This window comes from Eptesicus fuscus, chromosome 6, assembly GCF_027574615.1.
Source record: "Eptesicus fuscus isolate TK198812 chromosome 6, DD_ASM_mEF_20220401, whole genome shotgun sequence".
In the NCBI taxonomy this organism is placed as follows: Eukaryota; Metazoa; Chordata; class Mammalia; order Chiroptera; family Vespertilionidae; genus Eptesicus; species Eptesicus fuscus.
The window spans coordinates 103,191,287-103,207,017 of record NC_072478.1 but is presented as its reverse complement, the minus strand read 5'-3'; the positions used below and the strand labels follow the sequence as shown (position 1 = coordinate 103,207,017).

The following is a 15,731-nucleotide window of genomic DNA, read 5'->3' as shown; positions in this document are numbered from 1 at the left end:
CGGTGCCATCGGGCGCCCCCATTCAGTCTCGAAGGTCTACCTTAAGCGTTGTTAGGGCCCCCGGAGGCTCTGGGTGCTAGAGAACCCCCTGGTGTGATCCAGCTCACTCTGGGTGCTGGCCCCTGGAGTCCAGGGCCCGTAGGACTAACTGCACTGAGTCTGGGACCCGACCGAGCAGCACGTCTGTGCACAGACAGGGTTGAATTACCCCGCCCCCACCCGCAGCCGCCTGGAGCGAGAGGAACAGCTGACGCTGCTGTGCACAGGATATGTGCAACTCGAGTCAGCTCAGCCCCACAGAGCAGGTCAGTGGGCTAGATCAATAAATAAATAAACGCCCTGCGTGTCTTCCGCCTCCCTCTGCACCAGCTGGGCAGGCCCCGGGCAGGCCCCGGTGTTTTCCCACAGGCAGAGTCAGCGCCCGCACGCTAACCATCCCCACCAGCCCACAGCTGGCTCGCCACTCCCCAGGGCCCGGGATGTAACCAAGACCGGAAAGCCCCCTCCCCCGGGGTTCCCCTGGGGCTCAGCTGTCGCCTGGCTCAGCAGCCATCGTCTGGCTCAGCAGCCGTAGCCGCAGTGCTGGGGAAGGAAGCTGTTCTCTTGCTCTCTGGAGGGCCTGTCCTAGTGTGACAACAGCCACCCTTGCAGCAGGGGTGGGAGGGGCACGGCTGGAGGCAGCTCTCAGAGGAGATAGGAGGAAGGTGGGGCCCCAGGGATGTTCCCTTGGCTTGGGGGGAGGGGGCAGGAAACCAGAGAGTGGGGTGGAAGGCGCCCCGGTCATAGTAATGAAAATGGAAGCAGGCAGTCATTTTGTGAGATACGTATGTCTGTAGGTATAGATCTGATCATCATGATGTACACCTGAAACTGATAGTGTTAGACGCCAATTTTATCTTAATAAAAATATTCATTTAAAAAGTGAAATTGAACGTCAGGCATGGTCGGTTCCAGAGGCTGAGCGTCCTCGATGGGAAATGAAGATCAGTTCCCAGCCTCGTAATGAAAATGACTAGCCGTCTGCTTGGTAGCGATTTCAGCCTGAGATCAGGAGCTGCCAGAGCGGCTCACCCCTGACCCTTCGCGGTGAGAACTGTGGAGGAGCCGCGGGCGGTTTAACCCCCTCTGACGTGAGCAGGTGGCTCCCGCCAGGCCTCCGGGACCCGTTCACTCACTCACCAGTTACTAAGTATTCCTGGTGTCAGACTCCGTGTTGGAGACAGAGGAATGAGCAAGACAGACACACGGATCACTGCCTTCAAGGGCATTCGTATACTAGCAGGGCAGGCAGACCCAAAACACAAGAAAGAATAAGTTTATGGTGTGTTAGGACGGAATTCCTTGTGTGTGGGGGGAAGAAACCTGGGTAAGAGGGAAGAGAAGGCAGTGGGACTGAATATTGCATGAGGCAAGGTCATGGGAGGTGACCTTGAAGCACAGATTTGAAGAAGGCGAGAGGAATGTGTGGCGCTAAGGGATGGGGACCTGCCCTGGGTCCTGGGTCCTGTTGCTGCATGTGCAGGGTCCTCGGGGGCTACGTGAGGGCCTGGGGGGTGCACAGGAACCTCGGGGGGAAATCTGTCCCTCTGATGGGCAAGGACACCTCACGGATCACAGCCTTGACCATCAGTGTCCCGGGACCTTCGTGTCCTTGACTTGCCCCGTCACCCCTTTGTCCCCGCAGAGGAGAAGTACTCGGTCATCTACCCGTACACGGCGCGTGACCAGGATGAAATGAACCTGGAGAGAGGGGCCGTGGTGGAGGTCATTCAGAAAAACCTGGAAGGCTGGTGGAAGATCAGGTACCCGCGGCGGCTGGGTGGGCTTCAGGTCACGTGGGCTCCAGCTGCACCGAGGTCTGGAAGCCAGGGCAGATGGGGTGAGGCTTTGGCCTGAGGCCTGAGAGGATGTTTCTCCTCGGCGCTGTTTGGCTCCCCTCCCTCCTCAGATCCTTCTCTAAAAGTCCATCATCAGCAAAAACCTCCTCCAAATACCACGAACCGCAGATAGCAATCACCCTGTTGAGCAAGACCGGTCTCCACCTCCAGATGTTCCTCTTCACGAGTCCCTGGAGGCTGAGCCGCCGTGTGTGGGGAAATTTCCCACCTCAGCCCCGTCCTGCGGCCAGCACCGCGCCTAACCCCACACGGACAGAAACTCGTCCGAGAGCCGATCCTTTGCCCTCGTCTCTGAGTCCGGGGGCGGGGGAGGGGGCGGGGGGCATTTCAGACACGTCGTCCCAGCGTCCTCGCCGGTGTGATCACGTCAGAACCCACGAGCAGGGAGAGCGGCCAGCTCGTGCTGCTCTGCCTGCTTCCTCTCCCAGGTTCAGCAGTGAGTCCTGGGAGCCCCCTCCTTGCTCACCCCAGTAACCAGGCTGTGACCGCGGGAAATGGGGGCGAGAGAGGAAGCCTGGGGTCCCTGTGACGCAGCGTCCGTGCTGTGCTGTGAGGCGGGACGTGAGGGCTGCTCACGTGGGGCTGAGCGTGTGGCCCTTGATTCATTCATTCCACAGACACGCACCAAGCGCCGTCCTGGGCGTTGGGGAGTCGGCAGTGAGAACGACACTGCTTCACACCGGCAGGCGCCGGGGACAGACGCATCCATAGTCGCAGGCCAGGGTGGCGCACAGGGTGCGGGAGAGGCACACGGGGGAGCGGGGAGCCCCGCACAGGGGCCTCCTGAGGGAGGGGAACCCCGGAACTGCGGTCTGTGGAGGAGTAATGGCAGCGGTACATAACATCTTGAGCGGATATGCGATCGTATCGCACGACACATCGTCCTGAAACCTGGTGGCTCTGGGACTCAGGGATGGCGTCCTTGGCTCCGGGTCCCTCCTGAGGCGGCAGCGTGATGCCAGCGAGGGCTGCGGCCATCTGAAGGTTCCACGGAAGCTAGAAAGGGACAGAGTCAGGATTCGAACCCGTGCCTCCCTCTCCCCAGAGCCCACGTGCCACGGCGTGTGCTGCCTCTCTGCTTGTGGCTTCGTGCCCTCAAATGGCCTGCCTCCTGCTGAGGGCGAGGATGGTATGGAGCTGACATTTTCCAGCTCAGACAAGATTTATTCCTGCGCAGAGGGTGGGTATTTTAAAATTGGCGGACACCAAACTCTGCAGATTTCTATCTCCTTATAAATAAATGTGCTTTCAGTTAAAAGGACCTTTTTTCACTGAAACACAGTTCTGTTTAGTTCTTTCAGTAATTTTGTTGTTGTTGTTGTTGTTAATCCTCACTCGAGGATATTCTTCCGTCGATTTTTTAGAGAGATTGGAAGGGAGAGGGAGAGACAGAGAGAAACACCCATGTGAGAGAGACACATCCATTGGTCGCCTCCTGCATGCACTCTGACCAGGGCCAAGGAACCTGCAACCAAGGTGCGTACCCTTGACCAGAATCGAACCTGGGACCTTCAGTCCGCAGGCTGACACACTACCCGCTGAGCCAAACTGACTAGGGCCTTACTGTAATTATTTTTTTCTTTTTTACAGTAATTCTTAATAAGATACTTGGCCCTCTCATCTGTCATTGCTGGTCAGTTAGGTGTGTTAATTCCCCCAAAGGTGTGGGCACCTAATTTCCACTGACCAGAGCAGCGCGTGCAGGTAGATGTTTAACCATCAGCTCTCCAAGGGGAAAATGCTCTGGAGTTGTATGCTAATGTCCATGGTACAAATACTCCCGCCGTGGCCAATTTCAAGCACCAGTGTGATGTCACTGAACATGGAGTTCAGAAGAGACGGGCACAGGCGACCATCACAAGCAGGGTGAGCGGCTCTAGAACACCTGTGATGCAGACCAACCCCGTGGGTCATGCCATTAAACTGAGTTCCACGCAGAGAATTACGTGATTCTAAAGGGAATTCAGTGAGCTGGTCTGTCCGGGTCTCCGTCACTCCGCAGTCCAGTGACACCCGGCTGACCCCTGGTGACCAGGAACCAGCCCCCACTTGCTTCATCCCCGTCGGAATGCAGGAATGCGTGTGTAACCAACGGGAACAGAGCCCCGCCCTCCCTGTGCCCGGAGCCGGAGCTGCCGGGGAAGAGGCAGCAGAGCATGGAGGTTAGGGGCACAGCCAGGTGCCAGCCGCCTAGGTCTGAGAGCCTGTCGGCCACCTCCCGGCATCGGATGGATGAGATCCATCAACAGCTCCAAAGTACACAGAACAGGACAGTAAGGGCCCTCTGAGTGCCAGTTAGCATTATCATTATTGTTGTCACTGCAGCGATGGCTGTGAGGGGACAGCCACGTTAGTGGAGGCCACTTCCCCTTGCCAAGCCCATTGGCAGTTTTCCCTTTTATTGATTCACCTCACTGGCACTCAGACCCTGGGCACACAGAGATGGAGCCAGCATGGCCTGCCCAGACCTTGCGTTCTAACTGGGAGGCAGACCAAGTGCAGTTGTGTTACAGGCATTGGAACTGTGGCATTGCAGGCCACTGGGCACCGTGGAGGGAGGGCTTCGTTCTCCGTGAGGCTCAGGGAAGGCTCGAGAGAGGACATGGTGTTAAGCAGAGCTGGGAAAGAGAAGCAGGGAGGGGCGGGGGAAGGGGCTTTGCAGGCTGAGGGTCTCCCAAGAACGGGGGGCACGGGGGTTGAAAGCGCGTTTGGGAGGCTGCAGGCCGAGTAGGGTGGGTGGGACATGGGGGTTGCTGGGAGGCACGCAGAGGCCAAGTTGGAAAGGTCTGGAATGCCGAGCTCTGAGGGCTTAGGCTTTGCCAGGAGGCAGCAAGCAGCGTGCCAGCCTCTGGCCCTGGGCACTTGCGACCCTTCGTTCCTGCCATCTGGGCCCGGAAATGTGGTTCACAGTAGGCGTGTGGCTGCTTCCCATGGGCCTGGCAGAGCAACCTGACCAGCATCCTCCCTCCTCCTCCCAGGTACCAGGGCAAAGAGGGCTGGGCCCCAGCCTCGTACCTAAAGAAGAGCAGCGGGGAGCCCTTCTCCCTGAAGCTGGGCCCCGGCTCACCTGCCCACACGGGCGTCCTGGACCTGGATGGAGTTTCCCGGCCGCCGAACTCCGTGGGCAGGGAGAAGGAGCCGCTCAGCAACCAGAGGGACGGCCGCTTTGAAGGCCGCCCGCTGCCAGACGGCGACGTCAAGCAGAGTGAGTGACACCCACCGGGTCCCGGAGGCTGGGGGACTGGGGGACGAGGCTCTGGGCTCGCTGCTCCTCATGCACTGTCCCTCCTCCTGTAGATAAGGAAGCAGAGGCTCAGAAACCCCAGGTAACTTGTTCCAGATCATTCCGCCAGCAAGGTGCAGAACCTGAGTGGAGAAACACTGCTTTCCTGCTCCAGATCCTATTTTCCCACTGTCTCACGATGATCGAGATAGCTACTGTTTCTCAAGCCCCTACTGTGTGCCCGGGATCTTATCATCATTCTCATGGACTCCACATAACCACCTCTGAGGGGCTTCCTACTTTAATTTTTAAATAATTCTTTAAATATATTTTTATTGATTTCAGAGAGAGGAAGGGAGAGGGGGAGAGAAAGAGAAACATGAGAGAATTATTGATTGGTTTCGTCTTGCATGCCCCCTACTGGGAATCGAGCCTGCAACCAGGGTCTGTGCCCTGACCGGGAATTGAACCGTGACCTCCTGGTTCATGGGTCAACGGATGCTCAACCACTGAGCAACACCAGCCGGGCACTAGCTTTTATTTTACAGATTAGAAAACAGAGAAATGAAGTGGTTTGTCCAAGGCCCCCCAGCTAGTAAACGGTGGGGCTGGGACTTGAACCCAGGCCCACCTGGCTCCGCACCAGTGCCCTCTCTACACAGCCCCATTTCTTTTTTTCTTTTTTTTTTAATATATATTTTATTGATTTTTTACAGAGAGGAAGGGAGAGGGATAGAGAGTTAGAAACATCGATGAGAGAGAAACATCGATCAGCTGCCTCCAGCACACCCCCTACTGGGGATGTGCCCGCAACCAAGGTACATGCCCTTGACCGGAATCGAACCTGGGACCCTTCAGTCCGCAGGCCAACGCTCTATCCACTGAGCCAAACCGGTTAGGGCTACACAGCCCCATTTCTGAGCTAGAGGAAGAAAAAGCTGGCCCTTTTAAGTTGGGTTCACTCCAACAACATTTCTTTATCCATCTTGCTCTCCGAAGCCTCCCCATGTATAGTTCACCGTTTAATATTCCCAGCACACCCGAGACCAGGGCTCATTCCTGTCTGCCGCATCCCTAGGACTCCCTCCGCACGCACGAGGCTCTGTCCGGGTGTCCAGAGCAGAAATTAGTTGTAGGGATGAAGTCACTTGTCCCTGGCTGGGCTTTTCCAGTTGTTTATAGTGGCTCTTTTAGTCCAAGAGCTTCTTGAGTTTCACATTCTCTGCTTCCCTGCTCTGAGAAAGCACTGGCAAGCCATGGCAGGGGTTCTGTCCGGCACCTAGTTTCTGTGATTCTGTTCTTTCATGGCCAAGAGCACAGGAGGATTCCCATGAACCTAGAGGAGCAAATGGAAACCTGAAACCTCGTGTTGAGATTGGTTCAGGTGCTTAAACAAAGACACCCCCCACCCCACCACCAACATACACCCTGTAACAGTGGCTCAAATAATTTAGATGTTTGTTTCTTTTTTTTCTTTTTTTTAAATATATTTTATTGATTTTCCACAGAGAGGAAGGGAGAGGGATAGAGAGCTAGAAACATCGATGAGAGAGAAACATCGACCAGCTGCCTCCTGCACACCCCCCACCGGGGATGTGCCCCCAACCAATGTACATGCCCTTGACCGGAATCGAACCTGGGACCTTTCAGTCTGCAGACCGACGCTCTATCCACTGAGCCAAACCGGTTTCGGCTAGATGTTTATTTCTTTTTTTAAAATATTTTTTATTCTTTTTTTTTGGGGGGGGGTGTTTATTTCTTGAAAAAGAGTTCAGATATATGTCACGGGCTGCTATAACAACTGCGTGAAGTCAAGAATCTTATTACACTGCATCTATTGTGTGTGGCCCTCATCCCTCTAGTCTAGGATGGTTCACCACTAGTCCAACCAGTGAAAAAGAGGCAGAGAGAAGTGGCAGACTTGACTCAGAAGCTGCCTTATTCCCATTCTCTCACATTCTATTGACCAGAACTCAGTCCCATGGCAATACCTAGCTGCAAGGGAGTCTGGGAAATGTAGTCTTTATATAGTCAGCTAAGTGTCTGGCTAAAACTCTTGCTGTTTATTCTAAGAGAAGGCAGAGGAGATGGTTATTTAAGAGATGAGCAGTCATCTCCACAACCCAACTGTCAAAACTACGCCTCTGTGTAGACCCGTGCTAAACCAGCTCTGGCAACGCATGAGGTGCCTTTCTCAATATTCTGCCTTTAGCCAGGAGCCTTGGACCACTGCAAAGTCACCCTCTTCCTGACCCTGAGGCCCAGAGGGAGGGCAACACCAACTCCAGAGTAAAAATTCCTGAAGGCCTCAGCCCGAGTTGGTTTGGTTCTGTTTACATGTTTAAAGTGGGTTTGTTCTAGGTCAGTGGTCGGCAAACTCATTAGTCAACGGAGCCAAATATCAACAGTACGACGATTAAAATTTCTTTTGAGAGCCAAATTTTTTAAACTTCTTCTAATGCCACTTCTTCAAAATAGACTCGCCCAGGCCGTGGTATTTTGTGGAAGAGCCACACTCAAGGGGCCAAAGAGCCACCTGTGGCTCGCGAGCCGCAGTTTGCCGACCACGGTTCTAGAGCACAAAGCCAGGGGCAGTAACATGTATGGCATGTCTGCCATGTGCCAGGAGCCTCACACGTACTGTTTGCTTTAACCCCCACCACTGCCCCTGGGAGGTAGGCGTTATTCCCCTTCGGCAGGTGAGGGTCCTGAGGCTCAGTGAGTCGTATAGCTTGTTGCAGCCCGCCTCTGCGTTATTCAGAAGCCTACACGTTTGCCCTTCCTATAAAGCTTCCCAGTGCTCCTGCACACGGCTGTCCTGAGCCCCTTCCGAATCCAGCTCTTCTCACGGGAAGGGTCACGGCAGCTCCCTAACGCCGGTGCAGACCGTTATGCCTTATCTTGTGTAGGACGGAACAGATCTTCCCTGGCGTCCCCCTCGGGAGTTTTGTCTGTAGAATTCTGCACGTGTGTGAAACAAGATCTCCTCTCTTTATAGGATCGCCCAAGATGAGGCAGAGACCCCCTCCTCGCCGGGATATGACCATAGTAAGTGGCCCCTTGCTTCTGGGGAAACAGTCCCTGACCTGGAACTAGCCCCTCACACGTACCTCGCCCTTTCCCGAGATGCTTTCTTCCTGTGCACACAGCGGCCTCGAGAAGCAGGCTGGGCAGGTGGCACGTGCCCTCAACGGGTGGAAAGACAGGTTGCCCGTGGCTTTGTGACAGGCCTCAGGATGTGCCCTCTGCTTCCTGAGCCCACCTCCCTTTGTCTTACCCATCTCCTCAAACAAGGTCACTTGAGACCGGAACTGCAATGAGACACAAATATCGTTTGTGGTGCCATTCTAATGTTTGACTTGCATACATTTTTTTATTTTTATTCTTTAGGTATCTTTCTAACCAATACATTGAAAAATGGGCCGTCTTTTTTTCAAGTCTTAGTGAGCACCTGGTGGGTGCCATGCAGTGCGCTGGGTGCTCCACTCCATTCACTTGTGGGATGGTGACAGTGGCCCCACCAGGTTGACCCTGATATCATCCCCATTCCACAGGAGATGAGACTGAGGCTCCAGAGGGGGTGTGCTTTGTCCCCCGTCACACACAGAATCAGGATTAGATTCTAACCCAGATGGGTCTGATCTGCAAACCTGTGTTCTTTCCACCACCCTCGCTGCCTCTTCAGTTCAGGGAATATTGCCTTGCCTCACATTTTCATGATTGTTGGCTAATGTTTCTTCTCTTCGCTCTCAAGCCGAAGGGCCAGTGGCCCATCTAGGAGATGATGATCGGAGTGGTCCTCTTTGTTTGGTCCGTGGGTCCACCAGCGCCCCCTCGAGGATGATTGTGTGCCCGAGTCCCTTAGCGCGCGCACACCCCCCCACACACACAGCATCTCCCCTCCTTCGGCGCCATGGTGATGGGCTTCATGGGACTTAGCACTGTGTTTAATCCTACCAGCCTCGGGGTCTCAACCTGCCCAAGCCCCCCATCCCACCCCAAGTGGAGGAAGAGTATTACACCATTGCCGAGTTCCAGACAACCATCCCTGATGGCATCAGCTTCCAGGCGGGCCTCAAGGTCGAGGTGAGTGAACCTGGTGTCCTACCTGTGATTCTTTTTCTCTTTCTTTTTAATTTGTTGTAGTAACATTGGTTAATAACATTATATAAAGATTTTGGCTTAACCAAGTTTTTTTTTTTTTTTCTTATGATAAATTCTACATCCTCTGTTTTCCTCTTCTCTCATTTGCTTCCTGGTTCATTTCAGTATCGCATTAGCCTTCAGAATTCATGAGTAGAACCACACTGTGGTAGCGGTGGAGCGACCAGGCGCTCCTACCTCCTTGCCTGGTCTACGTTTCTTCCTAACGTGTGTAATGATGATGATACAGGCACCTCTCTGTGCCAGGCACGTTACATACTGATCTTCACAGAAGTTCCGAGAGAAGTCAGTATCTTCAGCCCATTTTACAGATGTACTTGAGACAAAGAGAGGCCAGGTACATTGCTCCTGGTTCCATAGCTAGTAAGTAGTGAAGCTGGGATTTGAACCTGGGTGTCTTTGGTTTTGAAGACCAGGCTCTTCTCTTTCCTCCCCATTCTTTTGATTTTGAATTTGCTTTTATTCATAATAGCTCTGAGCTTCTCTCTAGGAAGTGAAAACTCCCACAAGTCATAATTAAGAACACAGATGTTTAGCGCTTTCACAATAGTACTTTGTATAGAGTGTAAGCTTAGCAAATCCTCACTGATGGATTTCATTTTGATTATTCTTAGTATGAACGATTGTTGAATTCACGGATGCACCCGCAATGACTTGTATGCCCAGAATCGCCTTTAATTGTTACCATAGCTACCAAGTGTTGGAAGGATGCCAGTCACCCTCAGGTGAAGGGCTCACATTTATCAGCGCCCTTTTCTGGAGCGCGTCCAATGGGACTTAAGTATATGCCTGTCACGTGCACCCTGCTCTCTCAGTAATCCCTGCTGTAATTTAATAACAGGTAACGTTTACCTTTCAGCACCAGCCACCTGCTGTATGCATTAGCTTATGTGGCCATCATGAAAACCTGCGGTGGGTGTCATTGTTCTTACCATTGTCTGTTTTGCGAGGTGTGGAACCTCAGGAATGTGGTTTGTGCAGGGCCATTTGGGCAGTAAGTGGTGAAGCCAGAACTAGAAGCCAGGACTGCAGGCCCCGGAGCCCAGCCTCTGCCCCCTCTCGGAGCTGGGCGCAGCGTGCAGCAGCAGAACTATGCCCGCCGCCCTCTTTGCCCGCATTTTATTACCCCAGGCACAGCTCCTCCCAGGCAGGGTCCCCTTTCCGGGACAGGGACAGATAGTGGGGAAGGCTCAGCCTGCCTTGAACTCCCGCCTCCACTGTGGGCTCTCTTGACCCTCTGCGAGTCCTCAGCTCTCCTGAGGCTCGGTTCTGCATCTGTGAAATGGGATCGTAACCCCATCTCATGGGGCAGTTGTGAGCATGAGTCAGATGGCATGCACAGAGCCTGCCAGAGAACCGGGTATTCATTAGCTTGGGCTGCCGTCACAGAAGACCAACGTCGGGGTGGTTTAAACCGGCGGTCGCCAACCGGTGGTCCGCGGACCCCTGGTGGTCCGTGAGGTCCAGAAGGTTGGCGACCGCTGGTTTAAACAACGGATTTATTTTCGCACAGTTCTGGAGGCTGGAAGTCCAAGGTCACAGTGTCCGCAGGGCTGGTTTCTCTTGGGGCTTCTCCCCTTCGCTGCCAGGGGCCCTCTTCTCACCGTGTGCTCACATGGTTGTCCCTCCTTCTGTATGTTCTCCTGTGTCCTAATCTCTTCTTCTAAGGACACCAGTCGTATGGGACTAGGGCCCACCCTAATGACCCCATTTAACTTAATTACCTTTTAAAGGTTCGCTCTCCAAGTAGAGTCACATTCTAAGGTCCGGGGCTTCGACATGAGTTTTGGGCAGATCCAACTCCGCTCCTAGCAATCAGCATGGGGTACCTTTCACCCCAGTCAATTTAGGTCCATGGGACTGAACATAAGATCTTAAATACGGAGGGGGTTCCACCCACCGTTCCCCTCAGTGAGTGGGTATCCCAGAGGGGGAAGGCGGTGAGGTGAAAGTGTGTTTGCCTCCTTCATCATCAGTTCCCCTCTGTGTACCCGTGAGCTGAGCGAGGTGCCCACATCTAAGGATACACATTTCTCATGCAGCATGGCCGTGAGCACCCGTCAGCCACTGTACCTGTGCTCAGCCAAAGGAGCAGCGACCAGGGCTGCTTGGGGCTGCCTATGCATTTCACCTTGAACTTTAGAACTGTAGCAGACTCCACGGGGGGCCCGTCCTGCGTCCCAACCACCTGAGTTGACTTGCAGCTGCATCCAGGTCCCTGCAGCTGATGGCTTCCTACCTCCCATGTAGCACCACCCGCAGAAAGGGGAGTTAACCCCTGGGGGAAAGGACTGTGAGTCCCGGGGTAACTGTCCCCACACCCCGTGGGGAGGTCTGATTCTGCATGGTCTCTCGGAGGGTCCCTGGTGGATGAAGCCCCGGTGGCCCAGAGCAAAACCTGTTCATAATAGGCCCTCACGTTCCCTGTTTCCTCACCTGTGACTTCCTGAGGTCATCGCCCAAACTAACCGCCTGTGCCCATGTCCATGTGTCAGGGACTGCTTCTGGGGAAATTCAGAGTTAGACTGGAACCCACCCGCATGGGAGATGTTGCTGACACACGGTAGTCTCCATAGGCTGCTATCCACCATAGATGTTGTCTGGGAACCTGCTGAGAGCCCATCCCCGCTTCCGGGACTCAGGTGCGCGTGGGTCTCCGACACCGCCCTGGTCCACTGGCTCTGGAACCACACCCACTAAGTGCTCTCCTCTTCCTCCCGCCAGGCAGGGGGAGGGACACCGCCCTGGTCCACTGGCTCTGGAACCACGCCTACTAAGTGCTCTCCTCTTCCTCCCGCCCAGGTGATCGAGAAGAACTTGAGTGGCTGGTGGTACATTCAGATTGAAGATAAGGAAGGATGGGCGCCAGCAACCTTCATTGACAAGTACAAGAAGACCAGCAATGCCTCGAGACCCAACTTCCTGGCTCCCTTGCCCAATGAGATGGCCCAGCTCCGGCTGGGGGATGCAGCGATGGAGACCAGCACGGGCGGTGACGCTGGCGGCCCCTCTCGGCCCCTGCCCGATGCGCCGCTCGGCGCCGTGGACTCTGGGATGCCGAGGTCCAAAGACTGGAAGGGCGGGAAGGAGGTCCTGAGAAAGGCGCCTCCCGACGTGCCGTGCACCGGCTACGAGGAGATCTCCGACCTCATCCAGGAGGAGAAGCCCAGCCTCCCTCCCCGGAAAGAATCCATCATCAAGTCGGAAGGGGAGCTGCAGGAGCGCGAGCGGCAGCGGCTGGAGCAGCTCAGGGGCTCCTCGCCCAAGCCTCCGGGCATGATTTTGCCAATGATTCCAGCTAAACACAGCCCCCCGACCCGGGACGGCAAGAAGCCAGAGCCCAAACCTGACAAAAGCAAGGTATTCCAGCTGAAAAACGAGATGGGGCTGGAGTGTGGCCATAAAGTATTGGCCAAGGAAGTGAAGAAGCCCAACCTCCGGCCCATCTCCAAACCCAAAGCCGACCCGCCGGAGGAGAAGCCGGAAGCCATAGCCCAGAACCCCTTCCTGAAGTCCAAACCTCAGGTGAGGCCAAAACCAGCTTCCTCCCCCAGGATCGAGGCACCTCAGGGCGAAGAGCAGGTGGACATCTGCAACCTCAGGAGCAAGCTCAGGCCCGCCAAGCCCCACGAGAAGCCCTTGCCGGACGGAGAGAGCGGCCACCAGGCTGTTGGGGGCCAGGACGCGGCCTTCAGCCGCAGCTTCCTCCCAGGGGAGGGGCCCGGTCGCGCTCCGGACAGGACGGGCAAACAGGACGGGCTCGGCCCCAAGGAGGTCCCCTGCAGACCCCCTCCGAAGCCAGCCAAGACCACGGATCCTGCGCCTAAGAATGTGCCCGCGCCTCTCAGAGAGGCTCCCCAGGAGGCTCCCCAGCAGAGACCCGTGATCCCGCCCCGCAGACCACCTCCCCCCAAGAAAACCTCCTCCTCACCCAGGCCCCTCCCGGAGCCCCTGGGGCCGCAGCGAGAGGCCAGCGAAGGCAGGGCCGCTCCTGCCCCAGGCCGGGCCCTGCTGGTCCCTCCGAAAGCCAAACCTTTTCTGGCCAACTCCTCGGGGGGCCTAGAAGACCTCCGAGGGAAAGGCGGGCTGGGCCCACGGATGGCGGGCAAGATGGGAGAGAACAGGGAGAAGGCGGCGGCGGCCCCCTGCCCCGGTGCCGACAGCCCGAAGGACCTGTACGTGGCCGTGGCCAGCTTCGAAGGGGACGAAGACACCAGCAGCTTCCAGGAGGGGACGGTGTTCGAGGTCCGGGAGAAGAACAGCAGCGGCTGGTGGTTCTGCCAGGTCCTCAGCGGGGCGCCCTCCTGGGAAGGCTGGATTCCCTCCAACTATCTCCGCAAGAAGCCCTAGCCTCCCGCCTCCCCGTGTGGAGGCCCCGCGTGCCCCCCTGGTTTCACCCACGTATTTAATATGCCTCTTAATTTATCATCCTCCACGCGGCTTCCAAGGAAGGCAGGCTCTGGGGGGCTGTGGTTTCCTCCCTCCCGTGGGTGGAGCCAGCCCTGGAGGCGCCGCGGCCACGCCCTTGCTCTCTCTCCGCTCGGTATCCCTGCCTTAAGGCCAGTGGCATCGCCCCGCGCTTCCCTGCCCACCCGGCAGCCGGACCGTGACCCTCCAGGCCTCCGGGACCGGGACCCGCCACGGGGAGAACCTGCAGAAGGATTCCCCGCTGCTTGGACCCGGCGCAGCGAGGGGCAGTCGCTGGCAGCCCGCAGCCCGTGACAGCTTGCTCCATGTCGAAAAGCCCAGTGACTTTATTCACCCCGTTTCCCAAATGCCCGGTACCAGAAAGGACTTCACTCTACATAGAAGGCGGCTCCATGGCCAATCCCAGGGGGGTGTCCTTCTGTCCGAGGCCTCAGGCCCTGGGCCTCTCAGGTTTGACCAGATGCAACTGCCCCACGAGGGAGTGGGCCTCCCAGCTTCTGTCTTTGAACCTGATCCGTCCTAAAGGGGCGGGTCCAGCCTGGAGCAAGTGCCAGCCTCCGGACGATCCCCGCCCCGCCCTGGGGCACGTCGCTTCTGTCCACTCAGACCAAGAATCTCCACGTTTGTTGGAAAGAAGAGGACCATTAACAAGCCATGCTCCGTGCTGAGCGCCCCTTTGCTGAGTAGCTAGTCGGTGCCAAACTGTACGCGGCACTTTGCATTCGTGTTTAACCCTCACAACAACCCTCTCTTGTAATATTATACCCGTTTTACAGATGAGGAAACTTGGGCGCAGTGTGCCCGAGGCACATTAGCTGGGAAGAGGGGGAAGAGGACTTGAATCCAGGCAGGGGGAGGGAGAGCCTCGGGTGCCGGAGCCCTGCTCTTTGCTCCCGAGCTGGTGTCCCGGAGGGAGAGAGCGGATGGAGCAGAGGGAGCTGGGGTGGTCTCACATGCCAGCCTTGAGGGGCCCAGGTGGCTCAAAGGCCAGCAGCTGGTTCTCCAGCAGGCTGAGCATAGCAAGCAGTGGCCCCCTCAGATGACAGGGACCCAAGGGCCGGGCAGCGCCTCCTGTCGCTCTCTGCTGCTGCTTCCCACTCCTCTCTGGCTCTCGTAGTTCCTTCCCCCTCCCTTCCCCCACCGCACGCTCCCTGTCTGTCTCACTGGGAGGAACCCAGGGCAGCCCTCCCACCCATTTTGATGGTGTGGTTCACATGGAGTCACGGCCACGTACGGGACTAGAACCAGGACCCAGGGTTTCCAGCTCCTGGCCCGGAGCTCCTGCCTGTGGGCCGGGCTGCCTGGGGGTGAGAGAGCAGTATCCTCCCCACCCCACCCCCACCCCCACCCTGCAGGAGAGGACGAGGCCCTGTCCTGCCCCAGAGGCTCCGAGTCGGTGTTCATTGGCTGCCATGCCTTTGGGACCACAAAGCCAGCTTCCCTGGGGGTGCTCGCTGTCCACCTGCAGTGCCAAAGGCCCCCCCACCACCACCTGGGCTCTGGCTGAGTCAGACCCCAGACCATTTCATCCCTTCAGTCCGCCTGTAAGTCCCATCCCCGCCAACCCGGGGGCAGGGCCCCGAGGTGCTCCTCGCTGCCCCTGCTCGCCCCCGGCCCCTGGGGGGAGAAGGGAGGCAGCTGGAAGAGGGCCGCCCACTCTTCCCGGTCCCCACACTGGGGAGGAGGCCCCGTAGCATGTTTTCCTGAGTGTCTGATCCACTTTGGTCTACACCCCTGTGATGAGGCTGTTATGCAGGATTTGACTACATTTCAAGACAGAACTGTACTTTTTTTTTTTCCTGATTCACTTTCATGGACCTTTTCAAGTTCTGCCTGAGCTCCTACCGCGCCAGCCGCTGGGCAGGCAGGCTGCGCGCTGCCCAGCTGTAGGAGCTTTGCTTTCCGTTTGCTGATTCCACTGAAGGTGCTTGTCTTCGACCTCATACCCTCCTCCGGGGGATCAGCCGGGTGGGGAGGGACTCGTTCTTTCTCTGGGCAGAATGTTTTTCTGCAAATGA

General features: G+C 56.4%; 1 protein-coding gene across 1 annotated transcript in view; it reads left to right on the top strand.

Moving 5' to 3' along the window:
- The window catches only part of SH3PXD2B (SH3 and PX domains 2B), an 89,184-nt gene extending 74,371 nt beyond the window's left edge, over positions 1 to 14,813 (top strand). Inside the window, exons 9-13 of the mRNA XM_008147608.3 lie at positions 1,685 to 1,802; positions 4,877 to 5,103; positions 8,120 to 8,169; positions 9,082 to 9,207; positions 12,088 to 14,813. Of these exons, the coding sequence (XP_008145830.1) occupies positions 1,685 to 1,802; positions 4,877 to 5,103; positions 8,120 to 8,169; positions 9,082 to 9,207; positions 12,088 to 13,635 (2,069 nt within the window). The 3' untranslated portion in view covers positions 13,636 to 14,813. The remainder of the gene's footprint in view (positions 1 to 1,684; positions 1,803 to 4,876; positions 5,104 to 8,119; positions 8,170 to 9,081; positions 9,208 to 12,087) is intronic.
- Positions 14,814 to 15,731: the final 918 nt, after the last annotated feature.